This window comes from Malaclemys terrapin, chromosome 14 (assembly GCF_027887155.1).
Source record: "Malaclemys terrapin pileata isolate rMalTer1 chromosome 14, rMalTer1.hap1, whole genome shotgun sequence".
Classification (NCBI taxonomy): Eukaryota; Metazoa; Chordata; order Testudines; family Emydidae; genus Malaclemys; species Malaclemys terrapin.
Window position 1 is genome coordinate 37,509,552 of NC_071518.1, and position 21,864 is coordinate 37,531,415.

General features: G+C 48.3%; 1 protein-coding gene across 1 annotated transcript; it reads right to left on the reverse strand.

Moving 5' to 3' along the window:
- Positions 1-1,335: 1,335 nt before the first annotated feature.
- Positions 1,336-20,535, reverse strand: LOC128848976 (cyclic nucleotide-gated cation channel beta-1-like). Its single transcript, XM_054049288.1, has 7 exons — positions 20,469-20,535; positions 5,784-5,926; positions 4,662-4,719; positions 3,777-3,846; positions 2,891-3,020; positions 2,725-2,764; positions 1,336-1,427 (listed from the first exon to the last, which is right to left on the reverse strand). The coding sequence occupies exons 2-7, from the start codon at positions 5,916-5,918 to the stop codon at positions 1,336-1,338; spliced, it is 525 nt and encodes a 174-aa protein (XP_053905263.1). The 5' UTR covers positions 5,919-5,926; positions 20,469-20,535.
- Between the last annotated feature and the right edge of the window lie 1,329 nt (positions 20,536-21,864).

Genomic DNA, 21,864 nt, shown 5'->3' on the forward strand with positions numbered 1-21,864 from the left:
TGAACAAATGCTCACGACGGCTGTGCTGCTGGGGAGACTGGGGTAGTGTGTTGCTCTGAAGGATAATGGAGATGGCGTGTGGGAAAAATCAACCCTTTTTATTCATTGGACTGAAAACTGCAGGGGTCTTTCCCTCTTGCGCTAAGGGAAGGTGGGCCTTCCATGGGTGCTCAGGATTGAATGAATATGAATGAATATGAAGGCTGGATTTCTCTTCACATCCCATGGAAGGGGAATCTCTGTAGGGCAATGCTGGCATCATGGTTGCCACCGGGAGTCTGTCTGCAGAGTGGTGATGCAGATTTGTTTAAAAATCCACTTCTCAAAATCTTGTCATGGTGTCTTCTTGCCTCCCGCGCCTGTGACTCGCTGTGGCCTTCTGGTCTGATAGACTTTATCTCAGACAGTGTTATTCTGTTCTAACCCTGCTGGTCCCCGGCTGTAGGGTTGATGCAGCTCTGCATTTTGCTCAGTGAATGCAATGAGGTACAAGTAGAGAGCAGAGCCGCAGGACAGACAGGGTGCCACCGGAGAACCAATGCCAGTCTCATCTTGGAGGAGGCAAAAGCAGTGCCCAGTATTTCTCTTTAGTTTGATTAGCGGCGCGGGAGAGAGAGAGATGGATGCCCCACACTGCCCATGTAGTTTCATTAAAAAGTATGTCTAGGATTTCCCCAGAGACACCTAAGACAGCGAGGCACTTAAACCCCATTCAACAGGAGGGCACCCAACTCCCTCAGGCTACTTTGCAGATGCCAGCACATCGCATGTCTGATCCTTCCAGCTCATGGTGACTTTAATCTGGCAGCCCAGAGAAGTTTAGTGATTTGCTCAAGATCACACACCATGACAAGATTTTGAGGAGAAGTGGATTTTTAAACAAATCTGCATCACCACTCTGGAGACAGACTCCCGGTGGCAACCAGGATGCCAGCATTGCCCTACAGAGATTCCCCTTCCATGGGATGTGAAGAGAAATCCAGCCTTCATATTCATTCATATTCATTCAATCCTGGGCACCCATGGAAGGCCCACCTTCCCTTAGCGCAAGAGGGAAAGACCCCTGCAGTTTTCAGTCCAATGAATAAAAAGGGTTGATTTTTCCCACACACCATCTCCATTATCCTTCAGAGCAACGCACTACCCCAATCTCCCCAGCAGGACAGCCGTCGTGAGCATATTCAACCCAATCTGGCTGCGAGTCAAGAGGGAAGGTGGCAACCCCCTCTGGGTGGCTATCAGATTAGAGCTTCAGCGGAGAACCTCGTGTGCATGAAATAGAAGAGGAAAGTGACTGAATCCATGCTACACAGCTTTCGGGGGGCTTAAGGGAACTTACCCTTTTTCTGAGGCATTATTATCTGAGCTGGAATGCAACTCGCTATGCTCCTGAAGCTCCTCTTCATCTGGAGCGAGGGTGGTTATCTCTTGAGGGGGAAAGTAATAAAAAGACAGCATCAGGACAGCTAACCAGCTCTGCTGAAACAAACAATGGGAACTATGCAAAACCCAGGATTGCAAAGGACCCTTGTAGGCTTCAGCCACAGCTGATTAACCCACAACCACCCAATCAGGCATTGGGTTGGCTCTGCAGATGGTGTTGGTGACCTGTGATATACAGGAGATCAGACTAGGTGACCTGCTGTCCCTTCTGGCCAAAAACTCTATGAGCCCAGCATTGCTCAGACCTGGCATCAATCCCAATGGGCTGGTTTAATGAACAATACAAGCTGACGGGGGACAATGGAGACTTCGAAGGACTGTACAGTCTGGATCTTCCCAGCAGCTAGTCTGTCTTATTTGTATTACTGTAGCGTCTAGGCTGCATGGTGCTAGGCACTGTACAAACAGAACAGAAAGACAGTCTCTGACCCCAAATTGCAACCTAAGTAACTTCAGGCCTGCTCCCTGTTGCCCCAAGACTGGTTTTCCAATCTGTGCGAACCAAGACAGGGGCATCAAGCAGGGAAAGTGCCGTGAGGCCCTCAAAAGAATGGGGAATCCTCTCCCAGTCCCATCGCTCGTCAGGAGAGACTGGGCAGCGATTTCACTTTCCCTGCCGGTCTTGCTGCTGAAGGAGATCAGGCGGTGAGTTACTTGTGCTCAGGGCCATCCCTGCAGCTCTCATTACTAGAGAGCTCAGTATTGGATATATGTACAGGGAGCTGAGGGCGTGCACAGCCCATTTCAGCCAGGATCTCTCTCACACACACAGGCACCCTGACAGCTGGGGCTCATCGCTCGGAGCTGCTTGGAGTTCTCAGTTCCGGAGGAGTCACGCGTGGGGTGGGCAAGACAAGATACACTGGAGCACGCTGGGGATACAGTATAATCCCTCCGAGCCCCTAAAGAGCAGCAGGTGACATGCTCCCTCCTGAGTGCGGCCAACCGGCAGGACGGGTGAGTTGCTACAGTGCATGGTGAGCCTATGACGACAGAAGAGGATATTTCACCGTTTTGCACCTGCAGCCACCTTTAAGCAGAGTGGCCGAGTGGATAAAGCAGTGGACTGAGACTCAGGAGATGTTAGTTCTATCCTGGCACTGCCACTAGCTTGATGGGTGGCCTTGGGCAAGTCACTTCCCTGCTCTGTGCCTCAGTTTCCCCATCTGTCAAACATGGATAATGCTCTTGAACTCCTTTGTACAGTTCTTTGAGCGCTACTGATGAAAAGTGCTATATAAAAGCTAAGTATTAACATTCTATCATTAGTAAAAATTGTACCTAGTAGGTTGTCATCTTCCTTTATGCTCTGGACTTCAGTCTGAAGAGAACACACAAAACACTGATTAAAGCCACTGGCTAACATGCTGCTCACAATAGGGGAACTATGGCATGAAAATCAAACGCCGTTACTGAGTGAGCCCATCGATCTGATTCTGGTACATACCTGGTCAGGGAAGTCCAAACTGGTCTCGAAGCTCTTCCCGACAGTCTGCAGCATCCCTGGATTCTGGGCTGGCTGAGGGACTACCTTTCCCAGCTCTTGAGATAGCCATGAAAGTACACCCCTTCCAGCACTGCAAGAGAACGGACCGGCTAGGGTCTGCCAAGCTAATCAAACCGCAGGGAGAGTTTATCTCATACGCTTTCCCTTGTGGAGATTCCCCCACAAAGAAGTGTGGTTTCCCCTCCTCCATGCAGCAGATCACAGAATTCTCTAGAAACCTTGTGGACCCTGTGGAATCTGTAGGCGATCAGGCCAGTCACTGAGAGCTCTGCTCCAGCAATGTGTCCCCATCGGTCCCTCTCCAACACCCAGCGAGCCCAATGGAGCCATGCCAACAGACTCCCCCAAGGCCCAGAGACCCCAGCCTTAAAAGGGAGATCCCCAGTGCTGAGGGGACTCTGGGGAAAAGATAATACCGCCTCAGGCTGTCACCTTTCCTTAGTAAGTTCCACAGAGCTGGATAGATGATAATGCTCCGTTGGCCCTGCCCCTGGCCTGCCCATTCCTCCTCAGCATCCCCTTTCTCCACTCCCTGCCCACAAGAGGACCTCAGTGGAGGGGACCCCGTGAGACCAGGGAGATGCCATGGAGACAACCAAGCTCCTTTTGGTATGTAATTGGGGAGATCAGGGTGCAGAAGTTTCCTTCTCCACACAGATCCACCCCAGAGCCGGATGTCTAGCAGCTATCTAAAGCCCGGCTTTCTATCTGAAGTCAGAATTCATATTGGTTCAAAGTCCTCTCTCAGCTGGTATTTCCAACCCTAACTCCTCGCTGCCATGAGTGTGAGAGAGAAAGAGAAAGGGAGAGAAAAAGAGGAAGACACCTGTCAGCTGAAGACACTGAGGATGGGCCTGGCTCCTGGGTTGTGATGAATGTCACTTTCTTCCCTGCCCCTAAATGAAAGCAAAAAATAAATAAAAAACACTTGTTAGAATGACCACCGGGGGCCTAAATAGCTATATCTTCTTAGCGCAAGCCAGACTGTTTGCTTTCGAGACATTTTTAAATACACTTTCATCTCTGTTTCGCCATCTCTTTGGTTTTTCTTGCTGTGCAGAGATGCCAGATTCTAGCAGGTAACACCAGCGGCGATGTGAAACCCGCTCTCATGCACCCTGACAAAGCTTTGCATGTGCAGATCCATGTTAACATCGGCACAGGCTTCTCCACTGCCTGGCGATGCGGTGACAGCACTGTGAAGGCTGTGGGGGAGCCACACCGCGAACATGCTGTTGTACACCTCTACGACTGAGGCAAAATGGATGAGGAGAGACACCGCCCAGAGGGTGTGGCGTGGGCTAGAGGCATGGGCTGAAAGGCTGAGCGTATCTGGGCAGTGGTGACCAATGTATGTGTAAGAGTGACGGCTGGCTGAGAAATCCTAGCACAACTGTACCGGCATGACATGGAGGAAGCTCTGATTTAGAGCTGGTGTCTCCTGGGCAAGTCTCAGCTGAGCTGGCATAAAGGGAGCAAACACTGAGTCCTGTCATGGGACCATGCTCGCTGCTTAGTAGACTCTGCTACGTGGTGAAACCCACTCCGAATGTCTGGCTTCCAGCAGGGGAGAGAGATGAGTAGCCATAGCTGACCCCAGAGCCCTTCCCAAGCTGGCTGAGTGGCCATGCTCTGGAGACCTACCCTACGCTCTTGCTATTTTCATTTATGAAGTTTAGATTTTGCAGGAACGTTGTTTGCAGGAACTCACCCTCGGTCTGACGGCAGTTGGAAGATTTTCCTGGACCTGTGGAGTTTCCTTTTGGCAGCTTTTAGGGATTAAAACATTAAAGGAAAGATTTCAGGTGAAAAGTGACGTTACAACTTCCATCCCTGTACTCCTAAATTGACCTGGGCTTATCAAACCTGAATTAAAATCTCAATGACTTCACCCTCCTTTTCTACAGTTCCCACAGTCTGGACAATGACTATAGGCTGGTCCTATTTCATCTCTGTTTACAGATGGATCCATATACTGCATTCGGAATCACTTAGGTATGTAAGTTAATGGGCGTGAGTGTCTGCTCACGCGCTTCCAACTGGAGAATCGGGACCTTTGTTTCTAGTCCATTTCACTTCCTGGTTCTCATGAACTAACACAAAGGGCTGGTCCACACTAACCCCCCAGTTCGAACTAAGATACGCAACTTCAGCTACGTGAATAACGTAGCTGAAGTCGAAGTATCTTAGTTCGAACTACAAGGTACTTACCGTGGGTCCACACGCGGCAGGCAGGCTCCCCCATCTATTCCACGTACTCCTCTCGTGGAGCAGGAGTACCGGTGTCGACAGCAAGCACTTCCGGGATCAATTTATCGCGTCTAGACAAGACGCAATAAATCGATCCCAGAAGATCGATTGCTACCGCCGAACCCGGAGGTAAGTATAGACGTACCCAAAGGTGCAGCAATTTCAAACAGTGCCTGGAAAACTGCTCATGAAAACAAGAGAACGAAAGCTCCAGCTAGAGTCGTGTATTGGGCTGCTGGCATGTGCTTAGGGTGACCAGATGTCCCGATTTTATAGGGTCAGTCCCGATATTTGGGGCTTTTTCTTATATAGGCTCCTATTACCCCCCACCCCGTCCCGATTTTTCACACTTGCTGTCTGTCAGCCTACATGCGCTGTGCAAGCCTCACTCACACTGTTGGCCAAGACACTTCGGCCAGTGTCCAGGAAGAGTCTCATCGACAACATCTGTTTGGTTGTGGTTTGACACGTAACCCCGCCCTCTATCTAACAAGTGAGTGGATGTGTAGCGCCCCTTGTCCGCCCAGCCCAGCAGTGACCAGCCCCTGAGCTCCCCCATCTCCCCTGGTTGCTCCCCTCTCACCTGCTCTGCCTCTCCAGGCCTGGGTGCGACAGTTATCACCCTGGGATCTGCGTTTTTGTCTCCGTTCTCCACTAGGGGTGGCTGGTGAGGGGTCCCAGGAGGGTGAGGCACCACTCTCTCGATCCAGCCAAGCATCCTGTCACCTGCAGAGGGGAGGTTTGTATCTTTACTTCTTTCTAGAAAGGCCCATTGGTAAAGACATGAAACTGCCAGGCGAGCTAGTGGGAGACACAGCACGGGTTGAAATGTCAGCAGGAGGCAGATAACCGCCAGCTTTGCATCTCCTTGATGTCAGCGCCATCCCCAAGCTGTCTGACTGCCTCTCTGAAACCAGCACCTGGAGAAGAGCAGCTGGGTGAAGCTGAAGACTGAAGCGATGCTAGTGGGAAGGGAGAAGTGACTTGATGAGCTCTCATCCTTCCAGAAAAGGCATTTGCTCTCAGATTGTGAAATCAGCTCACAGACTTGGGGTCCTACTAGACCCTGCACTGTCCTCGGACACCCAAGTAGCTACAGCAGCAAGAAATGCTCACTACCAGCTGTGGTGTCCAAGTGAATGTGCCTCATCCTACCGAATGCAGCCCTGGCCTCATCTAAGCTAGGCTACTGCAATTCCTTCTCTCCAGGAAGGAAGCCCATGCCCCGAGGAAGCCCCAGCTTGGTTCAGAACACAGCAACCCACCCGCGCAGCAACACAGGTCACTGGGAACACAACACCCTGTTATGCCACCCTCCACACCGGCTCCCCATTGAACACAGGAGCCAATTCAAGGCTGCTGGCCTGATTTCCAGAGCCCTGCATGGCATTGGTCCTGGTCAACTGTGAGATCCACTATCCTTCTGCAGCTACGACCTCCCATGATAGCTGCATTCCACTGGAACAATGAAACTGTCAAGCAAGAGGTGTAATCTCATGAACGAAGGAGACAGAACCTTCCCAGGAACTAGAGCAAGAATGGGGAGTATGCTGCCGGAGGATATAAGGCCAAGAATTAACCTGACCACATTCAGAGCTAAATGCAAAAACTTCACCCAGGCTTTCCCACAATAACACCCTCAGTCTTACAGATTCATTAATAAAGAACACCCAACCCCCCTAAGCCTGCTTCTGGCTGGCAGAGAAGGAAGAGAAAGAGCAGGTCATCTTTTAATTTAAGAGAGGTGTTTGGGTGCTCTGGTTTGAACATAATATAAGTGAATGGCTGTGTGGGTGGGTGGATAGAAAGGTGACCTTCTGTTGGCCCTGTGGTTCTAGGAATGGAAGATCTCAGTGGAATAGCTAACATAGATAGGTATTAAGTAGTAGGATCCTTTGAGTTGAAGACAACTCTGGTGGGTAAAGTCCTTTCCTTAGTCCTTGGATAGACTGGAATTCATTATCCCAAACATCCCTCCTGGATACCAGTAGGTGCCTCGTGTAGGCTTTTAAAATCTGTTTTGATGAGACTTCCAAAGCCTACCACTCAGTTCATTGCTAATATTTAACCTCCATTTTCTCCAGTGCAAGTTAAGCTAAGTATTTCAGATCCAGGGCAGCGTGGCATCATTACTGGGTGATGTGCAATACTCCTATTAACATAAGAGACTACAGCAGGTATTTTGTGTGTGCCAGCAGCCCATAGTTGGTTCTCTTTAGTGGATTGTGCAATATAATGGCTAACTGCAACCAGTTCTCATTCTATAGCTGGTTGTACCTTGGAGAATGTCTTCCTGCATGAAAGCAACAGAGGGTCCTGTGGCACCTTTGAGACTAACAGAAGTATTGGGAGCATAAGCTTTCATGGGTAAAAACCTCACTTCTTCAGATGCAAGACTGCATGAATTATTTTATAGTCCTCTGCAATGAATTTCACAGTCTTAATTTTTGCCTATTTGTGTAATTCGTCAAGATTTTAGTGTCTTTTAATCCTGTCATCTACAGCAATGTCAATCACTTGGTATCATCCTCAGATTTGTTTTTATGTTCTCCACAGCCACTGTGTTCTTAATGAAAAGAGCCTGGTACGATTCTACTGATACCAAACCATGAATAATTACTCTGGGTAGATTACACCCTTCGTGTTTCAACAGAATTCTCAACTCAACTGGCTGGTGCCATGATATGGCCCTGTGTGTTTAACTTGTTTTTGACTTGTGTATCCATTATATAGTATTTTCATCCAATCCACTTTTAGAGTTTCCTCCTGAGGATTCCATGTGGAACTGTAGTGAATGCCTTACGAAAATGATGACATACTGTACAAAGTCTGCTGTGTTTCCTCTAACTACTAATCCTGAAATCCTCTCAAGGAAATAAATTCAGTTCCAGTAGTTTGGCAAGACTAGTTTATTGACAAATACGTGCTGCCTACTAGTTAGCGCCTCACTGTCCTCTCCGAAATTGTCTGCTTTGATTTATTTTTTTAAAGCAATTCACCATGTATTTAAATGAAATAGACCGGTTCATAGTTCCCTAGGTTACCTTCCCCCTTCAAAACCAGACACTCTACTCAGGGGTGGCTCTAGCTTTTTTGCCGCCCCAAGCACGGCAGGCAGGCTGCCGTCGGCGGCGCATCTGCGGGAGGTCCGCCGGTCCCTCAGCTTCGGCATACCCACTGCCGAATTGCCGCCGAATCTGCAGGACCGGTGGACCTTCCATAGGCATGCCACCGAAGGCTGCCTGACTGCTGCCCTCGCAGGGATCAGCAGGGTGCCCCCTGCGGCTTGCCGCCTCAGGCACACGCTTGGAGCGCTGGTGCCTGGAGCCGCCGCTGACTCTAGTAACGCTTTCCCAATCCTCTCTACCCCCTGAGTTCTCAATGACCATGTCCAATGCTTCCCCTGCTACTCCCTTTAGCACTCTACAGCAAATTTCGCTGAGTCCTGCTTCTCTGAAAACAGTCCAGTGATGATTAACCAGTTCTCGTCCCAGATCCTGCCTTGTCTTACTTCCATATTAACTATTATTACACCAAATACCTTGTTACTATTAGCCTTTTTATGGACTGAAGCCCAATAACTACTAAGCATATTGGCCTTTGCCTTGGCATCTATGTTTTCCCCCGATTCTTGCCTTGTTCTAAGACCCTTGCCCGCCTTCTCTTCAGGATTTGGTGGTCTATACCAGTGGTTCTCAAACTAGGGCCGCTGCTTGTTCGGGGAAAGCCTCTGGTGGGCCAGGCCGGTTTGTTTACCTGCCGCGTCCGCAGATTCGGCCGATCGCAGCTCCTAGTGGCCGCGGTTCACCGCTCCAGGCCAGTGGGGCTGCGGGAAGCGGCAGCCAGTATGCCCCTCGGCCCACACTGCTTCCTCCAGCTCCCACTGGCCTGGAGTTACGAACTGCGGCCACTAGGAGCTGCAATCGGCCGAATCTGCGGACGCGGCAGGTAAACAAACTGGCCCGGCCCACCAGGGGCTTTCCCTGAACAAGCAGTGGCCCTAGTTTGAGAACCACTGGTCTATACCAGTTAACAGGGGCTGCTAACAGGGAGTTTCGCAAGGGAGTTCTCCAGGTGAAGGAGGAGCAATACAGCACCCTTTTGGGGTAAGTGACTGTCTGTAGTGTGTTTGTTTGTGTTTGAGGGTTACTTGCTGTGTGCTGAGCTTGTGTTTGTCAGTCTGTTTGTTTGTTTTGGTTGTTTGAAGGACCGTGTGCTGTGGCTGGCAGTTGGAAGCTGTGAGCTTCAAAGGAAGGTTTGAAAGCTAGAAGCCTCTGGTAAGTGGCTGAGCCTTAATCAGTGGGCGGGGCATTCATACAGGCCAGGGCTTTATAAAGCAGCGCACAAGCGACCAGGGGCTGCTAACAGGGAGTTTCGCAAGGGAGTTCTCCAGGTGAAGGAGGAGCAATACAGCACCCTTTTGGGGTAAGTGACTGTCTGTAGTGTGTGTTTGTTTGTGTTTGAGGGTTACTTGCTGTGTGCTGAGCTTGTGTTTGTCAGTCTGTTTGTTTGTTTTGGTTGTTTGAAGGACCGTGTGCTGTGGCTGGCAGTTGGAAGCTGTGAGCTTCAAAGGAAGGTTTGAAAGCTAGAAGCCTCTGGTAAGTGGCTGAGCCTTAATCAGTGGGCGGGGCATTCATACAGGCCAGGGCTTTATAAAGCAGCGCACAAGCGACCAGGGAGCTTTGCGACCAGGGGCTGCTAACAGGGAGTTTCGCAAGGGAGTTAGGAAGGGGGCGAGGGTCCCTTGCCGGTTCCATCTGTTTTCTCTTGATTCCCCTTAATACCTATAAAGCAACTACATTCTAACTGTTTGCTTAAACAACCCTTTCAGCTGACAGGGGGCTGCAGACGGGAGTTTGACAGAGGGAGGCTTACGATGGTTAGGAAGACCCGCAACACCTGTGCCAGCACTGCTACTGTCTCCTCCACCTGTGCCTGTAGCCAGACAGAGTGCCTAAGCATGGATGCCTCTACCCAGATCCTGGTGTGGTTTTGCAAAGACTGTAACTTGCAATTTCCACTTACTGATATCCAGGCTGGGGGGACCATCCAATGTGAAAGGTGCCTGCTGGTGGAATCTCTCAGGCAGCAGGTGGGAGAGCTACAGGAGGAGGTGGCTAGGTTGAGGAGCATCCGTATCCACGAGCAATTCCTCGACAGTGTCCATGTGGAGACAGCTGAGGTAGCTGTCCCAGTACACAGGACTGCTGATACACCACTGGTGGAGGAGGAGATGGCTCAGGGTGGACGCTGGCAGCTGGTTACTTCTGGCAGCAGGCAGTGCTCCACCCTTGCTCCGAACCCTCCTGCCGTGGTTATAGGTAACCGTTATGCTCTTCTTGATACAGGAAAGAAGGAATCACTCCCTACAGTAAAGGAGGAGAAGCCTCGTACCCCTAAGGCTGGAGAGTCTGCTGCCACCACTGCGAATAGGAAACGTAGGGTAGTGGTGGTCGGAGACTCTCTGCTGAGGGGGACGGAGGCGCCCATCTGTCGCCCTGACATTTCATCTCGAGAGGTATGCTGCCTGCCGGGGGCCCGTATCCGAGACGTTACGGAGGCATTGTCGAGGATTATCCGGCCCTCTGACTACTACCCCATGCTACTCATCCATGTGGGCACAAATGATACTGCGCGGTGTGACACTGAGCGGATCAAGAGTGACTACAGGGCTCTGGGAGCACGGGTGAAGGAGTTTGGAGCACAGGTGGTATTCTCTTCAATTCTTCCTGTTAAAGGTAGGGGCCCGGGCAGAGACAGATGCATCATGGAGGTGAATGCCTGGCTGCGAAGATGGTGTCGCCAGGAGGGCTTTGGCTTCCTAGACCACGGGATGCTATTCGAGGAAGGACTGCTAGGCAGAGATGGCGTTCACCTTTCAAGGAGAGGGAAGACCCTATTCGGACACAGACTGGCTAACCTAGTGAGGAGGGCTTTAAACTAGGTTCGACGGGGACAGGTGAGCAAAGCCCACAGGTAAGTGGGGAACATGGAGACCGGGGAAATGAGTCGGAAACAAGAGGGAGTGTGGGCTATATTGGCAGAGAGAAAGGAGAGTCAGGAAAAAACTGGGAGGAAAGATCAAACCAGTATCTTAGATGCCTATATACAAATGCGAGAAGTATGGGGAATAAGCAGGAAGAACTGGAAGTGCTAATAAATAAATACAACTATGACATTGTTGGCATCACTGAAACTTGGTGGGATAATACACATGATTGGAATGTTGGTGTGGATGGGTACAGCTTGCTCAGGAAGGATAGACAGGGGAAAAAGGGAGGAGGTGTTGCCTTATATATTAAAAATGTACACACTTGGACTGAGGTAGAGATGGACATAGGAGACGGAAGTGTTGAGAGTCTCTGGGTTAGGCTTAAAGGGGCAAAAAACAAGGGAGATGTCATGCTAGGCGTCTACTACAGGCCACCTAACCAGGTGGAAGAGGTGGATGAGGCTTTTTTCAAGCAACTAACAAAATCATCCAAAGCCCAAGACTTGGTGGTGATGGGGGACTTCAACTATCCGGATATATGTTGGGAAAATAACACAGCGGGGAACAGACTATCCAACAAATTCTTGGACTGCATTGGAGACAACTTTTTATTTCAGAAGGTTGAAAAAGCTACTAGGGGGGAAGCTGTTCTAGACTTGATTTTAACAAATAGGGAGGAACTCGTTGAGAATGTGAAAGTAGAAGGCAGCCTGGGTGAAAGTGATCATGAAATCATAGACTTTGCAATTCTAAGGAAGGGTAGAAGGGAGAACAGCAAAATAGAGACAATGGATTTCAGGAAGGCAGATTTTGGGAAGCTCAGAGAGCTGATAGGTAAGGTCCCATGGGAATCAAGACTGAGGGGAAAAACAACTGAGGAGAGTTGGCAGTTTTTCAAAGGGACACTATTAAGGGCCCAAAAGCAAGCTATTCCGCTGGTTAGGAAAGATAGAAAATGTGGCAAAAGACCACCTTGGCTTAACCACGAGATCTTGCACGATCTAAAAAATAAAAAGGAGTCATATAAAAAATGGAAACTAGGACAGATTACAAAGGATGAATATAGGCAAACAACACAGGAATGCAGGGGCAAGATTAGAAAGGCAAAGGCACAAAATGAGCTCAAACTAGCTACGGGAATAAAAGGAAACAAGAAGACTTTTTATCAATACATTAGAAGCAAGAGGAAGACCAAAGACAGGGTAGGCCCACTGCTTAGTGAAGAGGGAGAAACAGTAACAGGAAACTTGGAAATGGCAGAGATGCTTAATGACTTCTTTGTTTCGGTCTTCACCGAGAAGTCTGAAGGAATGCCTAACATAGTGAATGCTAATGGGAAGGGGGTAGGTTTAGCGGATAAAATAAAAAAAAACAAGTTAAAAATCACTTAGAAAAGTTAGATGCCTGCAAGTCACCCGGGCCTGATGAAATGCATCCTAGAATACTCAAGGAGCTAATAGAGGAGGTATCTGAGCCTCTAGCTATTATCTTTGGAAAGTCATGGGAGACGGGAGAGATTCCAGAAGACTGGAAAAGGGCAAATATAGTGCCCATCTATAAAAAGGGAACTAAAAACAACCCAGGTAACTACAGACCAGTTAGTTTAACTTCTGTGCCAGGGAAGATAATGGAGCAAGTAATTAAGGAAATCATCTGCCAACACTTGGAAGGTGGTAAGGTGATAGGGAATAGCCAGCATGGATTTGTGAAGAACAAATCATGTCAAACCAATCTGATAGCTTTCTTTGATAGGATAACGAGCCTTGTGGATAAGGGTGAAGCGGTGGATGTGGTATACCTAGACTTTAGTAAGGCATTTGATACGGTCTCGCATGATATTCTTATCGATAAACTAGGCAAATACAAATTAGATGGGGCTACTATAAGGTGGGTGCATAACTGGCTGGATAATCGTACTCAGAGAGTTGTTATTAATGGTTCCCAATCCTGCTGGAAAGGCGTAACGAGTGGGGTACCGCAGGGGTCTGTTTTGGGACCGGCTCTGTTCAATATCTTCATCAACGACTTAGATATTGGCATAGAAAGTACGCTTATTAAGTTTGCGGATGATACCAAACTGGGAGGGATTGCAACTACTTTGGAGGACAGGGTCATAATTCAAAATGATCTGGACAAATTGGAGAAATGGTCTGAGTTAAACAGGATGAAGTTTAACAAAGACAAATGCAAAGTGCTCCACTTAGGAAGGAAAAATCAATTTCACACATACAGAATGGGAAAAGACTGTCTAGGAAGGAGTACGGCAGAAAGGGATCTAGGGGTTATAGTGGACCACAAGCTAAATATGAGTCAACAGTGTGATGCTGTTGCAAAAAAAGCAAACATGATTCTGGGATGCATTAACAGGTGTGTTGTGAGCAAGACACGAGAAGTCATTCTTCCGCTCTACTCTGCTCTGGTTAGGCCTCAGCTGGAGTATTGTGTCCAGTTCTGGGCGCCGCATTTTAAAAAAGATGTGGAGAAACTGGAAAGGGTCCAAAGAAGAGCAACAAGAATGATTAAAGGTCTTGAGAACATGACCTATGAAGGAAGGCTGAAAGAATTGGGTTTGTTTAGTTTGGAAAAGAGAAGACTGAGAGGGGACATGATAGCAGTTTTCAGGTATATAAAAGGGTGTCATAAGGAGGAGGGAGAGAACTTGTTCACCTTAGCCTCTAAGGATAGAACCAGAAACAATGGGTTTAAACTGCAGCAAGGGAGGTCTAGATTGGACATTAGGAAAAAGTTCCTAACTGTCAGGGTGGTTAAACACTGGAACAAATTGCCTAGGGAGGTTGTGGAATCTCCGTCTCTGGAGATATTTAAGAGTAGGTTAGATAAATGTCTATTAGGGATGGTCTAGGCAGTATTTGGTCCTGCCATGCGGGCAGGGGACTGGACTCGATGACCTCTCGAGGTCCCTTCCAGTCCTAGAATCTATGAATCTATGAATACCGCTGCCCAGAGTCCCCATGAATCATTGTCGTTACTTTGCTTCCTTTGTCTTAAGCAGAAGACTTTCAAGATTTGTATCTCCTATATCCATATGTGCCCAAGCTGCACAGTATAAACATGTCCTCTATGCAACATCCCCTCCCCATACTGATCTGATAAGGAAAAAGGGGCCGTTTTTACACAGCCGGTCTTCTGACCACAGCCTCGCCCTGTAACTCTGCCTCCCTTACCTATTGTGTTTGTCAACCCATTCCTGTGATTTTCATGCATTTTAACATAGATGAAGCTCTCGCATAACCACACGCCCATGCAAGACCCGTGCAGTGAACAGGGAGGGATAGAAGTCCGATTGCATGAACGACAGCTGTGATTCACTTAGTAGACTGTCTGAGGCGGGAGAGTTAACTCAAAAGGGTGATGCAGGTATAACTCATTCTAGAATAGTTAGGTTGCTTCTAAAGAGTAGTAAGTAAATCAGGATAAAACGCCAGGTACATTGAAAAAAGAAATTATGTGTATGGCTGCAAGGGAATTTATGGAGGAAAAACTAAAGTTACACCAAAAAACTTTCCAGTGTAGACAAAGCCTGACTCATGAGTCCTCATGGAACTCCTGTGATGTAGGTAACTGCTAGGATCTCCATTTTATGGATGGGGAAAGTGAGGCGGAGAGATGAAGTGTAACTGCACCTTCAGACTGCCGCTCAAATGTGCATTGTGTTAGATCTTGCATCTCATATATGTAAGGGTGACATTACACCCCATATTCTTCATAGGAATATCTGTGTGATATGAATACGGCATAACTAAAGTACGCTTCCTGCAAGATGGGTCATGTGAGGTATCATTGGAAAGGTTATGATTTACTGGATATGATTAACCTATTTGTAGGAATGTATCATTTCTGTATCTGAAGTTAGAAATATTGACTATGTAATAATTACAACTGTGTTTTCACCTGGGGAACGCCCACCAGACAGTATGCAAACATCCGGGATAGGCCATTAGGAAGGACAATAGGTCTTTGAAGATACTAATCTTCCTCCTTCCTGAGAAGCTTCCTGGGAGGCTGCTTTGACACTGCAAGGTCATGTGATCGTGTCACCTGGTACGGGATTCCATCTTGAGCTGGTATTTTTCCACTGGAAGGGGGTGGGCTAGGAAACAAAAGATTCCCGCCACATGTAAATCCTATTTAAGGCTGGGGAGTGAGTTAATCTTGGCTCTTCTCCACTGCCTCCCCGCCCAAGAAGGAAGACTGCTGAAAACACCTGAAGAAACAAAGGAACTAAGCTGGGGGGAGGCAGAGGCTGAGCCCAGGAGAGAAAGGTCAGCCTGTAAAAGGAATCCCTGGAGATTTAAGATGAAAGCAGTGCAGTTTACCTTCAAGAAACTGCAACCTGCTTGAAACAACATTTAGGGTGAGAAATCATTATTTGTATCCCTTAGTGTATTAAGCTTAGTTTGTGTGTTTTGTTTTATTTGCTCAGTAATCTGCTTTGTTCTGTTTGCTATCCCTTAGAATCCCTTAAAATGTACCTTTTGTCGTTAATAAACTTGTTTTTTGTTTATTCCAAAACCCAGTTTGTGCAATTCATAACTGGGGGAAGCTGTGCATATCTTCCTTCACATTGAGGAAGGAGCAAATTTCATGAGCTTACGCCAGGGGTTCTCAAAGTGGGGGTCGGGACCCCTCGGGGGATCGCGACGTTATTACACGGGAGCTGTCAGCCTCCACCCCAAACCCCACTTTGCCTCCAGCATTTATAATGGTGTTAAATAGATTAAAAGTGTTTTTAATTTATAAGGGGGGGTCGCACTCAGAGGCTTGCTGTGTGAAAGGGGTCACCGGTACAAAAGTTTGAGAATCACTGTCCTACGCTGTATAAATCTCTCTACAGCCCAAGACAAGATAATTTGGGGTTTACACTCCAGAGGGTGTGTGCATCAAAGTGCTGGGCAATTCCCCGAGCTCCCCCACAGAGCTGATTGCAGACTGTGTGATTCTACAGCTGGGTGTGTCTCTACCTGTGTGTGTGCTGGAAGGGGGTTTGAGAGCCTGTCACAGCAGCACAGAGTGAGGGGAACCCAGGCTGGTGGGACAGGCGGGCTCAGTGGGACCCCAGCACATCAGGGGCACCCCAGAAGGGGGGTCCAACCCGTCACAGTAAGATCAACCACTAAGGCTGAATCAGAGCCTAAAAAAGGAAGCACATGAACTGCAACTCCAAGACACTGCCCGATCAACTACAGAGTTGATAGAGAAATAGGAATATTCTGCACTAACATAACACCACTATTATCCGAGGATGTCAAAGTACTTTACAAAAATCAGTTACAACTCTCCGCACCCGGTGAGGTAGGTTAGTAGCATCGTTTCTATTTTATGGATGGGAGAACTTGCTCACGATCACCCACTGGAAACAGAAACTAGAAGTCTTAATGCCCAGTCCCCTGCTCTAACCACTAGACAGCACTGTGCTTTACAATGGCACGTCTGTCTTTAAATATTTGCACCAAAACAAACTCTAACTGGACCTCAGTCCATCTACAGGACAAACTGGTTCTAAAACTTAAGCAATGCATGGATTTGAGTTTTCCGGCTGCTCCAAAACTTGAAAAACAATGTAGCTATTGTATAGCTTTTAAAGAAATATTTTAGATTTGGGCTAATAAAGTGTAAATCGAGTTTCAGCTGCGCACAATGTAAACCAGGACATAAGACAGGAAATGGCAGTTTAAAAATACAATAGCATGTCTTCTAATGGAAAAGTGACTCGATCCTTGAGGCATGAATATGCTCCAGGAGTTGTAAATGTGAATTGATGCAAACAGTCCGAACCAGAGGAACTTGCTTTGCTACAGCTGTGGCCTGACTGCATACAGATGTGATTGTCTCAAATAAGTGGCTTCCTTGGCAGCTGTGTTCTTCGCCCATACACACATGCTCGGCACCCAGAGACCTGTGCCCAACAGCTGTGCCCTACTTCCACACACGTACCCTACACCCATTCATGTGTTCCCTAGTCATATACCCAGCTACCGTGCAGCTGTACCTTTTGCTCGTTCATACATGCCCTACTCCCCAGTCCCTGTGCCCAGGCAGCTAGCCCATATTCCCAAATGCCTGCAAGTCACTTGCTGTGTCCTGCAGAACCGAAGCACCACGAAAAGGCTGAATCTGGGAGCAAATTCTTTTCCTGCTGCAAATGGCAGCTCTCTCTGTTGCATGTCACCTGTTTGCAAAAGAATTACACCTCTACCTCGATATAATGCTGTCCTCGGGAGCCAAAAAATCTTACTGCGTTATAGGTGAAACAGCGTTATATCGAACTTGCTTTGATCCACCGGAGCGCACAGCCCCGCCCCCCCGGAGCGCTGCTTTACCGCGTTCTATCCGAATTTCTGTTCTATCGGGTCGCGTTGTATCAAGAGGTGTAGTTCAGGTCGTCTGCATTGATTTACGGGCATCTCAGGAAAACATGGCACTCACTCTTCAAAGCATCTAGTTCTTGTTATGCCGCAGGTGGAATCCATTAAGGTAAGAGATAGCAAGTATTTCTGGGGCTATTTGGAGCTCCTTAATCCACACGTACCCAGCAGGAAGCAAGAGAGTTTATCCCATGCACAGCCACAGCCTTCTGTCTGCAACGTATTGTAAACTCATCCCGCTCACTGGAAACAACTCGGGGTTTGGACGTTCACCCTCGCCCTCCGCTTAGCACAACAGCTTTTGCATGCTCAGAAATCTTCGGATCCTTAGTCAATATAAACCCACAGTGAGGCACCTGATGAACACTGCCCTGATTGCTACAGGTATAAACGTGTGCGGGGTGCAAAAATGCACGTTCAATTGCACACCTAATTTGTGCGTGCAACTCTTGCCTCCCACCAAAGGTGCATGCACAGATTGGACACTTTTTTATTATACGTTATACTTTGCTATTATTGGTTACTTGGTAGCAGTGCGTTCAGTGCGGCACAAAATACAGAAACTGTCTCTGCCCAAAGAGCTTTGAATTTAAAAGATTTTAGACAAAAACAGACCCAGAGGACAGCAATCACTTCATGGGATGGTTTCTTCTGGAGAAACAGTCGGGTGAGCAGGATAGTAGAGAGAACACACAACAGGGTTGTGTGGCCTAGTGGTTTTAGCACCAGGAGTTTAGGGTAGTCACATCCCTCACAAGTGGCAAAGTCAAGAGAAAGTTATGCGACTCCCTCCAAAATGAGCGTGGATAAAATCTTCCAGGGCTAGAAGTGAATGTTGGTTCCCACGGGAAAGCTTGAAATCTCTCTGCCCATCAAGGTCAAGAGATAGTAGAACGTAACCACCTCATCCCTGGTGCAGGAATGAATATGGCGCCAAGCAGTTTATTTTTCAGGGGGTGGAAGATCTGTGCGTAGGGTGGGACTTGCACAATGGGAAGAAAGATGGAAACATTTCCCTGGCAAGTTGCTTTAACAAAATATGGCAACTCTTTGAAGCTTGTCATGGGTTTGGAATGTGATAGTTAGACCCGGCAGAGACCGATTGGTGGGCAGAGTGCTGGTGACAGGGTCAAATGTGCAGGATAAACTGCAGATAAATTATCATTACATTTTGCAATTTATCATATATATTATTATTTATTATTATCATTGATGCCAAACCCCAGAGCGTGCTAGGTGCTGTCTGGATATCCAGAAGCCCTCCCTGCTATCTAGAGCATAGGGGTGCAGTGCTGAGAAGACAATGGTAAACACTCGTGGGTCTCATAAGAAGTTGGTTTTCAGGAGAAACAGGAATCACAAGAGGCCGATGATTTGCCCGTGCAAGTAACCATTGGCAAGGCAATTGTACTAATTGCATGGGCAAATGAGGTGCACAATCATGCACACATTTTTGCACACACATGCATGGTTAAAAATAAGACACATGATGTCTGCTAGCCTCTCTCTTCACGCAGAAACACCCGGTAGCAGTGTATCTCCATTCCATACTGCTCCTTACCACTGACTAGTATTTGTACACAATTCACGCCAGGCGAGCTTATCTTGGGACACTGCGCATGGCCCTATTGGTTGAGCTGAGAATGCCAGGGGCGGGACATTGGTAGAGTTCCACTAGAATCGCAGCAACAAGTGAGCGCCTCTCTTTCACTGTACCCGCTCACACTCCAGTCGCCCCCTGGCTGGTTTCTAACCTATTGCCTTCCTTCCTTTGAATACCACATGGCCCTGGAACCAGCAGGAGGCACAGAAATTATTAGCAACTTTAAATAATCCGAGAGCCATTTTAAAGTTCCCTAGGGTGGAACTGAACTTGTGTCACTCAGTTAGTTACTGGTTAAGCACAAGTGACCAAGCTTCACTCTCTGCTACGGGCACCACCCACCTGCTGTTATTCCATGTTCTCATAGTCACCTAATTACACGTCTGCCCCACTATCCCACAGCCACTCCCTGTATCATTCCGCTTCAATTGTCCCTCACACCTCTGGCCCATTACAGATCAAACACCTCCAGGAGCTGTACAAAGCTCCCATGATCCCCAGTCTATCATCTTCCTCACATCTTTCACTGCAGAGCAGAGCTCTCCTTCATCCTATACAACCCTGCTGTTATTCTGCCTTCACTCACTGCTCGCTCCTCTCTCTCATTAGCGATCTGAACTCTCCACTCTCACTCACCGGTTTATGATACTCCTCACTGTTTCTAGTGAAAGAACCCAATTCCTTTCTTAGCAGAGACTGCAAAATTCAAATTAGGATGCACACTTCCCCAAAGTTTGGGGATGTTCGGATACAAGATGCTGGTTTCGGCCCATCTACCTCCTCCCCTCCATTAGCTAACTTGAACAGGGAGGGGGCTGGCATGCAATCACTGAGAGCTTGGGAGGCCACAAAGCTTCAGCTACCCCATCCTTCTCAGACCCCATCTCCACATCCCTCAAAACCTTTGTGGTATCTCCTAGGGGCCCAGTAGGTGGCTTCTGCCTTTCACCCCTTTGGTTCTTCCGGATACCAAAGGGGGAAGTGCCAACCAGGATCCCAGCAGCTGCGGATTTAGGGGCAAAGGATCTCTAAATCATTCCCAGTATGGGGTCGCTCCCATGGGCTACTGTCCGAAACACTCAGCTGGTCACATTTCAAAATGCAAACAGACAGGCCGTCACCCCTACTGCATGGACCCTCTCCACACAAATAAATCCCCAGCAATCCCTCTCCTGCTTTCCCTTTACCCACAACCTCAAAGACAGAATTTCAACATCAAAACCAAAGCCAGAGAGTTGGATTCAGCCTATGGCTTCGGCCCTACAGCAAGTTCCACAGGCTACGAACCCCCAGAGCTGTTGCCCTGTCACTTCTACTACACATCAGCCTCTCCGCTCATTGCATCTTCTTCCACGCTCACTCCAGCCGCCCGGTAACAGGACTTACCACAGGGTGTAGTCTGGAGTAATGCAGAGGTCCTGATTTTCCCTGTGTCATAGGAATTTTCCTGCCAAAAATGCTTGAGAGGAAATGAATCTAAGGAAAGAAGTTTGTGTCCTTCTCTGTTTACCTTGTGATTTATTGTAGCAGCTAGTGCGAGAGCCTGGATTACACGGAGTCACTAATCCTGGCAGGGGATTAGCAGAGCACCCCGTATGAAAATGGGATTAATGGAGTAGAGCTGTCCTATAATCCAGAGGCACAAGACTGTCCCATAACTCAGACACACCAAAGTGCGTGACTATTTCAGACCACAAGGGTGTGTAACGATGCCCCACATGGCTGACCAACAGCCCAGTGTGATCTCTATTCGCATCGCTTTCCGCGCTGTATATCAGACACAGATCTCTGCTTCTTAGCATGGCACTTGGGAATCTGCACATTCCTCTTAGGACTTGCCGCAGCTGGAGACGTGAACATTATAAAGCACCGAAAAGACCCCCAAATTCAGAGATCTAGGGCTGCCCCAAAACTCAGGTACAGGAAACTACGGAGCTGTCCCAAACGATAGTGACTGCAGGTTTATCATAATACTGTAGTCCAGGGGTAAGCCCTGAAACTGATGCAAAAGATTGCATGCCAGCACAGAGGTGCTGGACTCTAACTGTCTCCTAAACCAGGAGTCTGAAGGTGGGGGACTGTAAATATTAGGGGCACAGGAAAGATCTGTCTAAAAGCCGAAGGGTAGGATGATGCCAGGCTCTGCCCTAGCTCAAGATTTAAGAACACGGAGGGCTGCCCCTCCTCCCAAGGCTCCGTCCCCGCTATCACACGGGGGGAGAAAGCAAGTCTGATGGTAGGCAGAGGATGTCATTGAGCTAATCCTGCCTTTGCTGAGGATGCCAACTGCAGGCTGATCCATTTACTGCTGACCCTGTGAGGCTAACAGGATTTCCAGGTGTCCCTAATCCCTCCCTCGCTGTTTTTACGTGCTTCTTCTGGAGAGCAGGGGGCGCTGAGTGAGGGCGCCGAATCCTCCCGTCCATGGCTGGATTGCCCAGGCAGACAATCCATGCCACGCACAGCCCACTTTCTGCACTCCTCTTGCTGCCAGCGGGCAGGTGAGTGGGTGCATTCTGGGTCAGCCTGTATCAGCACTGACTTCAGAGCCTGGCAGAGTGAAAGGCAGGTGGACTGGAGCTGTAAATGCAACAGGCAGTGGAAGCGGGATGCTCAGCTTACCTTAGATTAAATTTTCCCATGATGCAATAGAATCCAGGCCACTTTCCAAGAGTGCAACTGT

Bases quoted from the DNA above. Each gene is read 5' to 3' on its own strand.
- LOC128848976 (XM_054049288.1), bottom strand. From the start codon at position 5,918: ATGCTTGGCTGGATCGAGAGAGTGGTGCCTCACCCTCCTGGGACCCCT. The intron at 4,720-5,783 runs GTGAGAGGGGAG...AATCCCTAAAAG, and splicing joins GGCCTGGAGAGGCAGAGCAG to CTGCCAAAAGGAAACTCCAC. The intron at 3,847-4,661 runs GTGAGTTCCTGC...GCTTTCATTTAG, and splicing joins CAACTGCCGTCAGACCGAGG to GGGCAGGGAAGAAAGTGACA.